The 16,845-nt window shown below is 42.9% G+C and overlaps 1 protein-coding gene across 1 annotated transcript; it reads right to left on the reverse strand.

Moving 5' to 3' along the window:
- Positions 1-8,601: 8,601 nt before the first annotated feature.
- LOC129825392 (forkhead box protein J1-A-like) lies at positions 8,602-15,488 on the reverse strand. The gene is made up of 3 exons (XM_055885476.1): positions 14,245-15,488; positions 12,830-13,475; positions 8,602-11,881 (listed from the first exon to the last, which is right to left on the reverse strand). The coding sequence occupies exons 2-3, from the start codon at positions 13,418-13,420 to the stop codon at positions 11,018-11,020; spliced, it is 1,455 nt and encodes a 484-aa protein (XP_055741451.1). The 5' UTR covers positions 13,421-13,475; positions 14,245-15,488; the 3' UTR covers positions 8,602-11,017.
- Between the last annotated feature and the right edge of the window lie 1,357 nt (positions 15,489-16,845).

A 16,845-nucleotide genomic window follows, 5' to 3' on the forward strand; every position in this document is an offset into this window, starting at 1 on the left:
ACTGACTAATGACCTTAAAGCCAGCAGTTAAAAGTAAACGTAGGCCTATGTTATGCTTCATTTTGTATCCTCTGACTCTGTTTTGAACAGTACACACACATCCTATAATTCTGCACAAAAAGAATGTGAAATCCTGACAAGCTCTGACCGGTAAGGTACTAAAGCATTCCCATCATCACACACAAATCAACCTAGTCTCATTAACACCCCACACTGCAAATGAGTGATGGCAGAGATGAGAAGAGAGAGAGTGAGGGTGGGAGATAGAGAGGGCGAGGAAGACGGTTGAAAGTAAGGCGGTACAGTCCGGTACTGCGTCCCGGCAAAATACATGACCCTATCACAATAATTAAAACAAAATGTCAAGAAAACTAAGCTATTACACCATGATTTATCATTAGGCTACCACATGTCAGAGGCATGAAAAATGAGCGAATGGACTTCAAAACGGGTGGTATGGCCTATGCTCAAAAATGCGATGTTGTTCGACAAGAATATTGACATTTTGCCAAGGCAGAGATGAATGGCCGACACTGAAACATGCAAGGACAGCAGTGGATGCATAAATTCTGGCCTAATGACAATCGCCAAAATGTCATTACACTTTGTGGTGTTTTGTGGAACAGATGTCTCTTTCCATTCACAACTGTTTGGTGGCTGGACATATGTTGCGAGTGGGTGAATGTGCGCGGGTAGCCTAGTAAAGGAGCCCTTTGATGTATTTCGGTAAGAAATTACATCTACCTTCACCCCTAGACAGAGAGAGGAGAACGGGGAGAGAGGAAAACGGAGAGGTACAAAGTGAGAAACAGATGGAAGGGAGAGAGAGAGAGACAGATGAAAAGGGAGAGGAAGACCCAGACATTCACAGTGGGGCCTGTAATGTGGTGTGGGAAATGACCAGGGAGGTCTCTGTTTCACTCCATCCCACGTCTCCTCCGATCAAATCATTTAGTGGATGCGCCCGATGCAAACCGCCGTGCTCTTTGCTGGGGGTGAGAGGCAACACCAATGAATGGAGGGACAGAGCCGTGGAGGGGTGCTGAGAGAAAGCTCTGGCTGAGCCAAGCAGTGAGGGGGTCCTACGCTTCGACCAGGCCTGGGGGGCTTTTATGGCTTTTGTCGCCACGGCAGCTCACCTATTGAGGGGAGCCCCTAAGATATGTAAAACAGCAACGTTTCAAAGCCTCATCTCCACTGTGAAAAACAAAGAAATAAAGAAATCAAATTAAAGTCTGGAAAGGAGTGAGTAAGAGTAGAATAAGAGAAAAAGAAAGTATCCTCTGTAGTAAAAAGCAAAGGGGGGCAGTAGCCAAGCCGTTTGCTGGAATCCGATGAGTGTTGAGAAATAAATAAATAAAAGAATCAATAAAAAACAGGGTGAGGTGGAAAGAGCTTACTATGCTCTTGTTTGCCCAGAGTGTTATTTTCTTTTCTCATTGAGTCAGGCCAAGTCCTGCAAGCGGCTTGGTGCCTCTCCCACCCAGCATTGAGAGGCAGGTCTGGGCTTGCCCGGCCAAGGTCGGCCACGGCTGCCAGGAACGCATACGGCTCAGCCTGCCCCCAGCTGCCATGGTCCTTGTTTATGTTTGTTTTTTGTTCCTCTCAGTAAATGTCCCTCCCCTCCACCCCCCAAGGGAGGGACAGTCTGAGGAGCTCTCTAGGGTACGGCATGATCAGGTGTCAGTTGACCTGGTCACTTCCTCCAGAGGTATGTGGCCACGGTGTGCATCGCTGCTGTTGTATTGTCTGTCTCCACAATGGCTTCGCCGTCTCCCTGCGTCACCTGCTCAGGGCCGACAGGGTGCTTTAGTTTAGCAAGCCTTAGTTTATCACCAAGGCCTGCTGGGAAATCCATAGAGTGCCCACACTTTAGCTTCCACTGCTACAACCAATTCATTAATTCCTCCAACATTACACTGTATATTTTTTGCCACATCGTGTCATATGATCAGATGCATTTCTTCCTTGTTAAGGGGGAACAACGATGATGTGAGATGTTGAACACAGAGGTGTAAATTGAGACTGATTCTGCTTTAAGCGGCTTCAGAGGGACTAGATCTCTGGGACTATTGTTCTCTCTCTGGAGTGACTCACCTTGCTAGCTGTTACCTGGACAGCGTAACATACATGCTAATTAGGAAACACAGGAACCATGACACATAACACTTATGTCTGAGTAGGGAACACTTCTTGACAGGTGTTAATTTATAAAATGATTAGTACAGCTAACCCTAATGCACAACTTTAATTGCAATTTCATTTGTTTATTAACATTATTCATTTATACACTTCATAGTAGCCATACAGTATCTAGGAAAAACAAAGTTCCAAATGCTGGGCCTAATATAGTGTATAAGAGGTCATACAATAAGTTTTATAGTTATTCCAATGTTGAAAATGTGGTGTGTAATGAGGAGCAACTAGGTGCTGCACTTGACACATTTATGAAATTGCTTATTCCAGTTACTAATAAGCATCCACCCAGTTACTAATAAGTATGACTGTAAAAACTGTTAAATCCCTGTGGATTGATGAGGAATTGAAACATTTTATGGTTGAGAGGGTTGAGGCAAAAGGAATGGCAAATAAGTCTGGCTGCACAGCCGATTGGCAAACGTACTGTAAATTGAGAAATCATGTGACCTAAACTGAACCAAAGAAGAAGAAACTGTACTATGAAACAAAGATAAATTATATAAAGAATGATAGTAAAAAGCTTTGGAGCACCTTAAATGACATTTTGGGCAAAAAGGCAAACTGCTCCATCATTCATTAAATCAGATGGCTCATTCATCACAAAACCCACTGATATTGCAAACTACCTTAATGATTTTTCATTGGAAAGATTAGCAAACTTAGGCATGACATGGCAACAACAAATTCTGAACCTACACATCCATGCATTACTGACCAAATTATGAAAGACATGTGTAATTTTGAATTCCGTAAAGTGAGTGTGGAAGAGGTGAAAAAAATATTGTTGTCTATCAACAATGACAAGCCACCTGGGTCTGACAACTTGGATGGAAAATTACTGAGGATGATAGCGAACGATATTGCCACACCTATTTGCCATCACTTCAATCTAAGCCTACAGGAAAGTGTGTGCCCTTAGGCCTGGAGGGAAGCAAAAATCATCAGCCAACCAATCAGCCTGTTACCAACCCTTAGTAAACTTTTGGGGAAAATGGTGTTTAACCAGATACAATGCTATTTCACAGTAAACAAATTAACAACAGATTTTCACCACACTTATTGAGAAGGGCATTCAACATGTACGGAACTTACACAAATGACTTAGCTAATGTACCATGTTATGTGCGGCTACCATGTTGTGGTCATGTTGTGCTGCTACTATGCTGTGTTGTCATGTGTTTCTGCCTTGCTATGTTGTTGTCTTAGGTCTCTCTAGTAAAAAAAAAAGTTGTGGGAGCTGTTTTGTTAGGCTTCAGTGCAGCTTTAGACATTATCAATCATAATATTCTGCTGGAAAACGTATGTGTTATGGCTTTACATCCCCTACTATATTGTGGATCGAGAGTTACCTGTCTAACAGAACACAGAGGGTGTTCTTTAATGAAAGCCTTTCCAACATAATCCAGGTAGAGTCAGGCATTCCCCAGGGCAGCTGTCTAGGCCCCTTTCTTTTTTCAATCTTTACTAATGACCTGCCACTGGCTCTGTGTAAAGCCTGTGTGTCTATGTATGCTGATGACTCAACACTATACACGTAGGCTACCACAGTAAGTGAAATCACTGCAACACTTAACAAAGAGCTGCAGTCAGTTTCAGAATGGGTGTCAAGAAATAAGCTAGTCCTAAACATTTCAAAAATGTAAAGCATTGTATTTGGGACATCATTCCCTAAACCCTAAATCTCAACTAAATATTGTAATGAATAATGTGGAAGTTGAGGAGACTAAACTGCTTGCAGTAATCCTGGATTGTAAACTGTCGTGGTCAAAACATATTGATGTAACAGTAGCTAAGATGGGAAGAGGTCTGTCCCGGTACTACATAGAGCCATGACTACATGGAACTCTATTCCACATCAAGTAACTCATGCAAGCAGTAAAATCCGATTGAAAAAACGGATAAAAATACACCGTATGGAACAGTGGGGACTGTGAAGAAACACACACACAGGCACAGACACATGCATACACACCCACATGATAACATACGCACTGTACACACACATACACATGGATTTTGTGTTGTAGATACAGTGGGGAGAAGAAGTATTTGATACACTGCCGATTTTGCAGGTTTTCCTACTTACAAAGCATGTAGAGGTCTGTAATTTTTATCATAGGTACACTTCAACTGTGAGAGACGGAATCTAAAAATCAAAAATCCAGAAAATCACATTATATGATTTTTAAGTAATTAATTTTCATTGTATTGCATGACATAAGTATTTGATACATCAGAAAAGCAGAACTTAATATTTTGTACATATTTGGTACTATCGCTGGGCAATACGGACTTTCAGCTCCCTCCAAAGATTTTCTATTGGGTTCAGGTCTGGAGACTGGCTAGGCCACTCCAGGACCTTGAGATGCTTCTTACGGAGCCACTCCTTAGTTGCCCTGGCTGTGTGTTTCGGGTCGTTGTCATGCTGGAAGACCCAGCCACGACCCATCTTCAATGCTCTTACTGAGGGAAGGAGGTTGTTGGCCAAGATCTCGCAATACATGGCCCCATCCATCCTCCCCTCAATACGGTGCAGTCGTCCTGTCCCCTTTGCAGAAAAGCATCCCCAAAGAATGATGTTTCCACCTCCATGCTTCACGGTTGGGATGGTGTTCTTGGGGTTGTACTCATCCTTCTTCTTCCTCCAAACACGGCGAGTGGAGTTTAGACCAAAAAGCTCTATTTTTGTCTCATCAGACCACATGACCTTCTCCCATTCCTCCTCTGGATCATCCAGATGGTCATTGGCAAACTTCAGATGGGCCTGGACATGCGCTGGCTTGAGCAGGGGGACCTTGCGTGCGCTGCAGGATTTTAATCCATGACGGCGTAGTGTGTTACTAATGGTTTTCTTTGAGACTGTGGTCCCAGCTCTCTTCAGGTCATTGACCAGGTCCTGCCGTGTAGTTCTGGGCTGATCCCTCACCTTCCTCATGATCATTGATGCCCCACGAGGTGAGATCTTGGATGGAGCCCCAGACCGAGGGTAATTGACTCATCTTGAACTTCTTCCATTTTCTAATAATTGCGCCAACTGTTGTTGCCTTCTCACCAAGCTGCTTGCCTATTGTCCTGTAGCCCATCCCAGCCTTGTGCAGGTCTACAATTTTATCCCTGATGTCCTTACACAGCTCTCTGGTCTTGGCCATTGTGGAGAGGTTGGAGTCTGTTTGATTGAGTGTGTGGACAGGTGTCTTTTATACAGGTAACGAGTTCAAACAGGTGCAGTTAATACAGGTAATGAGTGGAGAACAGGAGGGCTTCTTAAAGAAAAACTAACAGGTCTGTGAGAGCCGGAATTCTTACTGGTTGGTAGGTGATCAAATACTTATGTCATGCAATAAAATGCAAATTAATTACTTAAAAATCATACAATGTGATTTTCTGGATTTTTGTTTTAGATTCCGTCTCTCACAGTTGAAGTGTACCTATGATAAAAATTACAGACCTCTATATGCTAGGAAAACCTGCAAAATCGTCAGTGTATCAAATTCTTGTTCTCCCCACTGTATGTGGTAGTAGAGTAGTGGCCTGAGGGCACACACTTAATATGTTGTGAAATCTTTTGTGAAATGTAATGTAATGTTTTGAAAATTATATATAACTGCCTTAATTTTGCTGGACCCCAGGAAGAGTAGCTGCTGCCATGGCAACAGCTAATGAGGATCCATAATAAATACAAATACACTTTGAGCCACCTTCATTTTAGTACATCCGACTGGTTCCCTCTTCCTAACAGCAAAACGTGGCACCCTTAAACTGACTGTCTCGTTTTAGTAACCTCTTTTAGTAACCTCTATGAAAGATAACTCCCTTAGGAACATCCTCTCTCAGCAATAGGGGAAAAAGTTCAAGTTTACTGCAAAACCCCAGAAATGTCCTTGTCACTGCAATCATTTGCTGTCTCTGTCTTCTTCAACACCTACAAAATATCTTCCCCAGCCTTGTGTAATGAATGCTGGGCCCTCCCACTGTTTCCCTGGGTATTGTTTCCCTGTGGTTACACACTGTGTGTATTGCTCACTAAGCCGCTGATGGATGTCAGATTACCCCTCTGCCTGTGTCTCACTGACAAAGAGACATTGACCCACACTGCTGCAGCAGAAGAGAACACAAACACACACTGTCACACCAAATATACACTCACCACCACACATCCCTTTCACAATGGTCCACAGCGTTCGCCTGACCTCAACATATCAAACACATATGGCATCAGCCTAATATTGACTTTGATTCTATTTGACCTTTGACATATTCCTCTTTTACCAGTATTTTGTATCATTTCACAGCAGTGAACCTGTACTGAAACATGTGTTTCTAGAGGTTGTTTCAGAGCATAGTAAAATCAACACAAAAGCACACCATAAAACTTAAGGGCTTTTCTGATGTGTTTTATGGTGTGTGGTAACCTTGTTGATTTTTCAGGCACCATAGTGAAAATGTGATAAGGCACATTTTTACTTCCGCCTCCACACACCCACTGAACAGAGATGAAAAACAAGCAACATACGGTAAATAGCAAAGTGATCTGTAGTGATCCACTTATCTTGTCAGGGCTGTGTATGGCACAGTGCATCTATTTTACCCATATGATTGGCCCTTCAGAGCACTATCTAGGACATTCACTTGACTGAACAACATAAGAGGCTTATTCCAATACATAGTATACCCTGGCAGGGTATTAAAGGGGGAAAACGAACAAGACAGTGCAGTGTTTTAAGGCAGACCCTGTGAATCCACCTCCTCCCCACCAAGAAGGGGGGTGTGTGTAGAGGTTCACTTTAGTAAGGTAAGTGCACTTTTACAAAGACTTACACCGCCACTATAATAAATCTGAGCGGGCTGTCCACCTCCCTCTCTTTCCACGCCATCCGTCCGCAACCCTAATCAACCCCTCCATGAGCCTTGCCGGGACCAGTAACATACACTCTCCCATTCTCCCTCCAGTCTACATAACAATGGCACCAGCAGTTACCCAGGAGACCAGCCTTTCATTGGCCGTGTGATAAAAAAGATGTATTCCCCCTCTCTGCTTAACACTTTTTCCCTCTTTTCTGGAGCCGATGGATAAGCTGAACTCACGAGTAGAGCTGCCCAAGCCATCAGCGGCTCACTCCCTCCTTTGCAGTACACAGCCTGGTTGAATACCAATGGAGTTGTGGGGGCAACGGGGAGAAATACATTGTGAAGGCAACACCCTGGTGCCCTTGTTCTAGTGGCTGATATGTTCTTCAGTTTGTGGCCTCCTGGGTCAGGTCCTCTTGTTAAACTAGCTGGATGTTTCTTTTTAATTTCAAAAAAAGATCTTCTCCTTTTCCTACTTGTTTTTCACTACATTTTTGCTTATCACATAAAACAAATGGAAGCTTTGCACATGTATCTCTTTACACCTCTAAGATACGTCTGACTTTGCTGTCCCTTGACAGTGTAATGTATAACTGGGTATTCACATTTTCCTGTTGTTGCCTTTTTGCACTTTCAGTTTGGAGCGTTCCTGGGTTGGGACAAGCGAGCGAGTGCCGGGGAGGGTTAGCGTTTCACCAGGGAGCTCTCCTTACCTGCAGCCATCAGCAGGGTTGGGGAAGAATGGCTGCATCATGTTACCAACAGCCTCTCATCTAACCAGCCTGCCACATTATAATTATAAACCCTGCACTCCACCTGGACAGACAACTGTACCATGTAATAACTGCTGTCCAGGGGACCTCTGTGGAGCTGGGCTGGGGGAGAAGGCTCAGACTGTCAGCTCTCCTTTCCCAAGCAGAGCGCTCCACGGATAGAGATGGAGAACCGTACCCTTCCCGTGGAGGGTTGGGTGTCCAGTCCACCATACAGAGGTATAGGATTTCTCACCTGTGTGCTCCAACTTTTTCCTGATTACCTCATGAGGCATTTGTGTGGTAAAGACAGTCCCAGTCTTTGACACCATGACACGCTAGCTATACACCGGGCTTCATTTGAAAACGCCACAGGGAAATATTCATATAGTTCCCTGAACGTGTTACTTAGCTAATCCTCGGAAGTAGAGAGAGACGGTGTGGTCCAGAACAGACAGGATAGTGATATATGGAGGCGTGGGACACTTGTTCCTGTTAGACCCCACACTGACCCAGTGAGAGGAGCACAGAGCAGAGCCCTGGGGGGGACAAGTGTCTGACTGAGCACAGACAAAAGCCAGAGAAAGACCCCAATCCACTGCCTGAGCACAGTCACCCCCGAAGAGATGAGCTGGAAAAGGCAAGCGTAAATCACACCAACACACACACACAGAACACACAATAATGGGATGGAATTAGGAATGTACAGACACAAAATAAAGACAGAGAGAAAAAGACGGAAAGACAGATAGAAATCTTCAAAAGCACCGCACCCAGATGTACAAAAATTCATGTAAACTCATTCAAGTTTGAAGGGTTTTTTATTGTCAAGGAAAAACAAAAAAATAAACAGAGTATGAATGCACACATGAATGCATATCTCCATAAAATAAAAATCTTGAGGTATGATGCCAATAGGGTCAACTTGGATGACAAGTGTTTTGAAACAGCTAATACACAACTGACAAAATATCGTAGTAGTTAATTCACTTTTAAAGGAGGAGTTTCCTTCCATCAGAATGTATCCATACCGTACCACACAATAAACCATGAACTGGGTCTGACTAAGTAAACTGCATTACTACCCTTCAATGTAATGTAAAATAGACCAAGTATCACTCACTGTACATTGATTGCACTTTCACACTTCATGGTGGATTTCAACACTAATAAACCAGGAGTAGTTATTCTGCAAGATAACGAATATTAGCACATTTTAATATACATGTTAAAGGTCGACTTTGGGCAAAAACACAAAAATAGCGGCTTTAAACTGTATAACTGATCAATGCACCATCATACTAGGTCATTTAATGCTTAAAAACACAACCACAATTTATGAATAAGATATTTGGCTACAGAAGGGCCATTTCTTACCGATCTCTACAGCTTCTTTCCAAACACAACTCCTGTGAAATGACGTCAACACACTGGAGGAGTCACTGGCTAGTTAATTAAAGTGGCTATTTTAGCTAACAAACTGTCTACGTCGGTCGCAGCATGCATGACCAGAATGACACTTCGACGAACCACCAAAGGTACACCCCATTTCTGTTTGAAAATTGACCGTTTTTTGTGCCATAAGTCGACCTTTAAGATTCACTCATGTCTTGAAACTGTGTGATTTGGTTTAGTAAGACCAGAGGAAAGACAAAGTAATTGCAGGTAAAGGTAGACAAAACAAGAGAGTATCTCATAACTCATCATTTGTTCATGTAATTCCTGCTTGTTTATGTCATCATTTTTGCATTGTGTCCTTCTGTTGACCAATAGGCCTCCATCAGCTTTCCTTGGTAAAAACCCAGCCTCTAACACTGCCGGTCTTCCGGTCCCAAGTGTTGTTCTTTGCACATCTAACCTGAAGGTCGGGTATTCATTGACAAGCCACTGAAACCTTTGCAAAGGAGAAGCTTGCCTTGAGCTATTCTGCATTGGAATTAACTTGTCTTTACGACATCCAGATCGGTCCTCTACTGCTCTCTGTAACTGGTTAACTCACTGAAATTTGTTGAATTAATGATTCTTAAATATAAATGTACACTCTGCTGATAATATGACAATCCTAAGCTTGCTTAAAAACAAATTGTTCTGCATACATTAAAAATTTAAAATTGTTCTGCATACATCTAGTTAAAGTGAAAAGCTCATTATTCAAAGAATGCATTCAGAAAGTAGTCATTATAGAAAACCCCACACACAACTATTTTAAGTCTAAAAACTCTTCTAATTAGTAGTAATTTGGCAAATATCTCTTAATTGATCATCATAGTATTCCTTTCACTTCAGTTACAGATATTGTATATTAATATTAAATAGATACTAGTTTCAGAATTTCATCCAAATGCATCCACAGATCGTTAAAAGTCAGATCATTCAGCATTTCAGTGGAAAATTCAGTACAGGACCGAAATTCCTGAAGTCTGATGCATACATTCCATAACCTTCTCTGGGATTTTAGTATGCATCAGCATTGTGATCATTTTAATTCCTAAACAATAATAAGAGATCTTCACAACAAATATTAGTATTCCCTGTGAGGTGGATTCATCTAAACCTTTATGAAATATTCAGCATGCTAAACCACCTTTTCTTAAGCAGCTAAAACGTTGCATCACTGTCCACACCTCATCTCATCATTAGCTATTAGCCTTGCATCTCAAAACTGTCCATAACTTTCAGAGTACAGTCACTTTAAAGTCTTACTTTGTAATTTCATCTAATGCTAAATAAATGTACATTTCTAAAATGTCGATTCCAATGTTCTGTTGCTCGCCTTGTGCCTGGATGACAATTCCTCTATCCATGTCAACCTGCAATCCATTCAATACCACATATATATTCAGAATGTAAACAAAGACATATTGGTGGTTTTCCTGTCCTCAGACAGGAATATTTTGTTTCTCTTTGTGAGCGAAGTCTTATTGATAATGTCTATTATCCAATGTCATGGTCCCAACAGTAGGTTTGATATAGATTTTGTCCAGTAATCGTTTGGAATACTGCAGTTCATTGTGGCATTTTTGCTCTGTAGGCATTAATGATGTCATCCATTATTGTACCAATTTCAAAAAACATAATCTAGAAATCTTAAAAACATGTATGTGTAAAAGGTCCATTTAGTTCATGCGGTGCCTCTCTTTTTAAACAATAATCTAGTAGTGTCATCATCACAGTATAGTCAAAGAGTCTTGGAGGCCAAAGAATTGGAGAACATGTCTTTAGAGAAGATACTCTATCTTACTGCTGAGGTCCCCTCCGAGGGAATCTCCCAGGTCAAAGAGCTGCTCCAGGTTGACTGTGGAGCTGCACAGGAAGTTGGTAGATCCCTGCTCCTCTTCCTCTGGCCACGGGCTCTGCAGGAATGCTGTGGCCAGGAACGTCTCCTCAAAGTCTGCTCCGCTGCTCCTCTTGGTCTCCGCCAGCATGTGGCTGCTATCTGCTGTCCCCGCGGGGGCCTCCAGGGGGCAGATGTGGGTGCCCCGCACCATCAGGTCCTCCTCCTGTGGGATGGGGCTCAGTGGACCCCCTCCGTCCAGACTCAACTCCCCGCTCAGCGCAGAATCCAGGAGGGCGTCCCAGTCAAAGTTCCCTTTTAGGGAGCCCAGTTCCCTATACTCCTCCACAGACAGTAAAGGAGAGCTGGAGCGCCGGGGGACTTTGACCACGGCAGTCCTGGAGCCCAGTGGGTGTTTCCTCTTGTGTCCAGGGCCTCCCTTTCTCATGGGCCATGCCCCCAGCATGGTGCCTTCGGCCAGACAGGGGTCCCAGTTCTGGTCGGCTCCAGTGGCCTCTTCAAACTCTCTGAGGAGCTGCTGAGCCTCTGGATTGAAACATAGCTCACTCTGGCTGCCTGTGGGGTTACAGAGGCCCCTGGGAAGTGGCTGGGGGTTGGCCCTAAGCCTGTTCTGCAGGGCAGGATTGATCTGGACAGGGGGCATCCGCCTCTTCTTGTAGGCCCCGTTGAGGAGGCGCTCTGCGTACTGGGGATCGATCTTCCAGAAGCCCCCCTTCCCTGGCTCGTCCTTCTGCCGTGGAACCTTGATGAAACACTTGTTCAGAGACAGGTTGTGCCGGATGGAGTTCTGAAATGGCGCATGAGGGGGACAGGATTGACATGGCAGTACACATTCAGTCCTGTTCCATCAAATATATTAGCTTGTGTACCCTTGCATTCAGCCTTACCAGGAGCTCAACACTGCCCCCCCCCCCCCCCCCTCCCCCCAACTAGTCTAAATAGACGAGTGACCTGCTGACCTTTGTTAAATATTATCTGCCCCATGCACTGGCTTACAATAACAGAATGCTCAGGAAATTAGTATAACTTCTGGAACTGGGGAGTATGGCTAACGACTTAATTAATCATTTATCCAGCAAATTAAACTTTTTCCAGAGAATTTCTTCCCTTTGATGGGGAATCTGCACTTTTGATGCCATACTGCCCCTCCCCATACTCCCCCATTGCCTCTCGTTGCTCAAGCAGAAAACCTGGGTGCTATTTCTGAAAAATAATGTAATGGGTTTAAAAACACACACACACTAAAATGTGTGTTGTGGGGGGATGTTAGTCTTCTGAAGCAAGATGCCTACTGCCAAGTAAGGGGAAGTCCAAGGCAGTATTTGCTACAATCTTTGTAAATTACGGGAGTATTTGCTGCCATCTTTGTACCATGAGAGCCCTTATTTCCCATAAACCATAGCTGCTAATGCTTGTTCAGAGTGTGGCAGATGGCCCAGAGCACTCAATATACAGACTTTGGAAAGAACTGTGCTCTTACTCGTTCCTGTTAAAGAAAAACTCTGTGCCCAGCTGCATCTTGGCCCCACTCCAAAACACACAGAGCCCTCTGTGGCAGATGCTGAAGAGGACACTCTCTCTCTGTCTCTCACTATCTGGCTGCTCGAGACATAGTCAAGTTACGAACGTGACTGAGAGCCTCTCACAGGACCTAGTCTAAAGCATCCTATTAGAGCCATTTTCAAGTGTGTGTGTGTGTGTGTGTGTGTGTGTGTGTGACTTTAGCAACATTTACCTGCCAGGTGGGGTCAGCATGGCGGAAGTAGCAGAAGTTGTCAGTGATCCACTTGTAGATGCAGGAGAGGGTGATCTTGGTCTTCTTGCTGGCCTGCATGGCCATACAGATAAGTGTGGCATAGGAGTAAGGGGGTTTGATATGAGGGTTTGTCTTGTAGTCCACCTCATCGGGGCAGTGACCATGGGCCACCAGGCTAGGGAGGGCTGACAGGGACTGCATCCTACAATAGGCTGCTGCTGTGGGCTTGCCTGGGGTGAGGGGCATGCCTATGGATGCAGGGTCACCAGCCAGAGGGGAAGCGGGAGCCTCGGAGCCCAGCTGCTGATGGCCGAAGAAGTGAGGCTGGTGGTGAGTGGAGAGAGGAGCCTGTTGAGGCCCATTGGCATTGAGAATAGAGAACTCCTGCAGCCACTGCAGGCTGGTCAGGCTGTCGTCCAGGTTGTCAGAGCCCCCAGTGCTGCTGGAGCCTGCTGAAGCTGAGCTGTCGTCCAGGTCCAGCTCCTCAGATTGAGCAGCGGCAGTCACCACTTCCTCCTCCAGCCCCACCGAGCCCTCTGGCCAGGGGTCTGCACAGCTTAGAGACAGCATGGTCCTCCCTCCGCTCCGATGGCTAAAGCTCCCCCCTATACCACCAGACAACAGCCTGACAAGGAGAAAATATACACCCGACATGAACAAAGCTGAAAAGGACAATGATAGCCCTATTTGAAAACAGAGCCCTTTGAGGCATGTCAGGGTGTAAATTGAAATAGTTTCTCTCTGTGGTAATGGCACGTTCTATTCAGTGACTTGTAGGGAAACAAATTGTAGGAACAATAGCTGCATGTAGTTGAGATCTTTCAAATGTTGATATTTGATTAGAAACTGCTTAACAAAAGGAGTGCATGGGTTTGTAATCCCAGAATAAAGACTGTTATTAATGAAATGATGTGCGAAAGACCTGCTATGTTTATTCTTACACGTTCCGATGTTGACTATCTGGAGGTCATAGAACTTTTGTGAAAAGTGATAGGAGCGCAGTCTAGCCTACCTATCTACACATAATAGTTTATAGCCATAAAACCGGACTCTCCACAAAAAGGCTGAGACCAAGTCACTGTTATAAACTCATATATGTCGAGTGAATTTATGATAAACGACTCAAAACGTGATCAAATAGAGTAGGCTATTGACTCTAGACAAATTAATGAATTGTGCCAAATCAGATGAGATTATTTCATGTAAGTGTTTCAATTATTTGAAAAAATATGAAGATGCTTTACAACCAAACCGTACAATAGTTACAATTAACAACTTTGTATTTTTATGACAAGATATCAATAATAATTTGCTACAATTTAATGATAACCTACTTCATTATAATATGTTTTAATTTTTAAAATAAAAATCATGTAAAAACATGACAAACTTACCTTGATCTGATATAATGCTGAGAAAATACCTTACAATCCAAATGGCCAATTGATAAATGATTAATCTCACTTTAGCCTTGAGGATTTGCACCTGTTGAAAATGTATGAAAAATACCTCAAGATGTCTTTGGCGCTCTGATGCGCGCTTGTTCAATTCAACGTCTCAAAAACAGGTCTTTATAACGGTGGCAGCGGCTAAGGATCTCTCCAGGGGCAGTTTAATACCTGGTGCAGGAGGTTTGTCCGGCAACCATAGAAACGGTACACCCCTTGTAAACAGCTTCCCGTTCTTCTATAGGCTTGGTTGTTGCTATAGTACTTCATTTTTAATCAGTCTCACTCAGGTTTGTTCGTCACGCAAGTAAATCCAGTCTAGTGCCCCAAAAGGGAGTTGGAAGCACATAGGATTTTTGTATTTTATTTATTTTTTACAAATCAGCTTGATCTTTATCCCATCACATGAGTTTAAATGGAAAATTGACATTTAATAAATGTGTTGAATGGAACGGTTTTGACATGCAGCATAAATAGACATTATCTAAATGTTCAAGCAGATTGAGTTGGTATACTAATACAATATATATTTATATTCATTTGAGTAGGGTATTTAACCCAATACCTTGCAGACAATGGGGCTTTGCGACAACTTTTGGAAGTGAACTCTGGAAATAAAATAAAAAATCTGTGTTTTTTTGTCCCAAAAAATTGTACATGAATTGTTCATCCTAAACTTTGCAGAGAACGGCAATAAGGAGCAGAGAGTAAACTCTGAGCTGTATTGACATTGAAGATAAGACATTTTTGAGTGTTTGACCCAGTTCTGAGTGACAGTTGTCAAAAAAATATATAAACAAAAAAGCAGACATCCAGCTCTGGAGTGGGGGCAGAACTCAAGAGATGAGGAAGCCTTTTTATTGCTTTACAGTTGCTTTTGTCAAGAGTCAGGAAACCACTCAGCCACACTAATAGAGCGTCCAAGGGGCCAAACCTTTTTGTTTCTCTTTTTTTCCTTTTCTGTCTTATTAACAAAAGTACATTCCTTCACAGACGCACGCCCTCCTAGATGTCCAAAGGGTACATCCAAGTGCCAAGACCCTATTGCTGTGGCGCTGATTCATTCAATCATAACCAGTTACGATTGTATAATCCTCCATCGTCATAGCTTGTTGCCGTCATATGGTAAAAATGACTACAAAAATGAATCAATCACAGATTAGAAATTGTACCATACATGTAGCCTACACCAAGGGCAAAACTCTCGTGTACCTAGCACTCTCTACCAAGTTTGGGGAGGGCAGACAAGGAAAAAACCAACAGACCAATCAGCGAGATCACTCCAGTCTGACAAAGAGAGAGAGAGAGAGTGATGGAGGATAGGATCAGGGCCAGTTCCCTGAGTACTTTCCTCTTAGTACCAGTCGGCCCTTTTTGCCACTCAACTGCGAAATCCACAGCCCATTGTTGGGCCCTGTAGGGCTGGTGTTCTGACCAGACCTGATTGTTCATGTTAGACTCTGAACCAGCCGCCAGCCCTCCTCCTCTGCCCACCTTGAGGAGAAGTCAGAGGTCAGAATAGCGAGCAGCCAATCACAATAATGCTGACAGGGAGATGAGTTGAGGTCTGTCTGGGAAATAGGGAAGGGACAGAGATTAGACACCAATGAATTTGGCAGAGTCACAGCTGGACAAAGCTGGGGAATTACCCAACAAGCCTCAGCACAACTACAGTCTTTATTGCTATCATCAATCATCAACTCAAACAAGATAAACTGTAACAAAAAGTGAATTATTGGGAAACTAAACCTGATGCATATGAGTTTAGTAAACAGCCACTTAAGGACATAGACACACAAAATAAATATGCATAGGCCACAGATTTTTTGAATTCATACAGGTTTTAGACATTTTCATTACTCAAACATGATCAACATCTTATATATTGAATATTTAATCCCCCTGTATAAGAATGACTTGCATCACATCACAAAATAAACTTCTCTTCTCGAACTTTTCACTCAGGCAAAAGTTAGGATTTGTGACAATGCGTTTGCATTGACAGGAGATGGCGCTAGATCATAGAAAGTGACAGTGTAGCTCTGTTCTCCAAGGCAGCCCAATGGAGAATTTTGAGCAAATATAAAATATCACATTTATTAAAAAGTTTGATGTAGTTTCTTTAAATCCTCAACATATTTATTTGTGTAGTGTAATAATTTGTGTTCTGAAAAAAAGTGTTCTCAACAAAATAAAAAAACAAAATATACATAAACATCAAATACAGTGCCCCCTTTTCCCCCAAAATGTTTTGTTACAGCTGTTTTCTAAAATGGATTGCATTTTTTTTAAACATCAGCAATCTACACACAATACCCCATAATGACAAAGTGAAAACAGGTTTTTATAAATTTTTGCAAATGTATTAAATCTAAAAAACAGAAATACCTTATTTACATAAGCATTCAGACCCTTTGCTATGACACTCGAAATTGAGCTCAGGTGCATCCTGTTACCATTGATCATCCTTGAGATGTTTCTACAACTTGATTAGAGTCCACCTTTGGTAAATTCAATTGATTGAACATGATTTGGAATGGCACACGC

The sequence above is a fragment of the Salvelinus fontinalis genome, chromosome 2 (genome assembly GCF_029448725.1).
Source record: "Salvelinus fontinalis isolate EN_2023a chromosome 2, ASM2944872v1, whole genome shotgun sequence".
NCBI classification, from domain to species: domain Eukaryota; kingdom Metazoa; phylum Chordata; class Actinopteri; order Salmoniformes; family Salmonidae; genus Salvelinus; species Salvelinus fontinalis.

Excerpts from the sequence above, each read along its gene's own strand:
- LOC129825392 (XM_055885476.1), bottom strand. The coding sequence starts at position 13,420 with ATGCTGTCTCTAAGCTGTGCAGACCCCTGGCCAGAGGGCTCGGTGGGG. Across the intron at positions 11,882-12,829 it reads ATGCTGACCCCACCTGGCAG|AACTCCATCCGGCACAACCT; the intron begins GTAAATGTTGCT and ends GCGCCATTTCAG.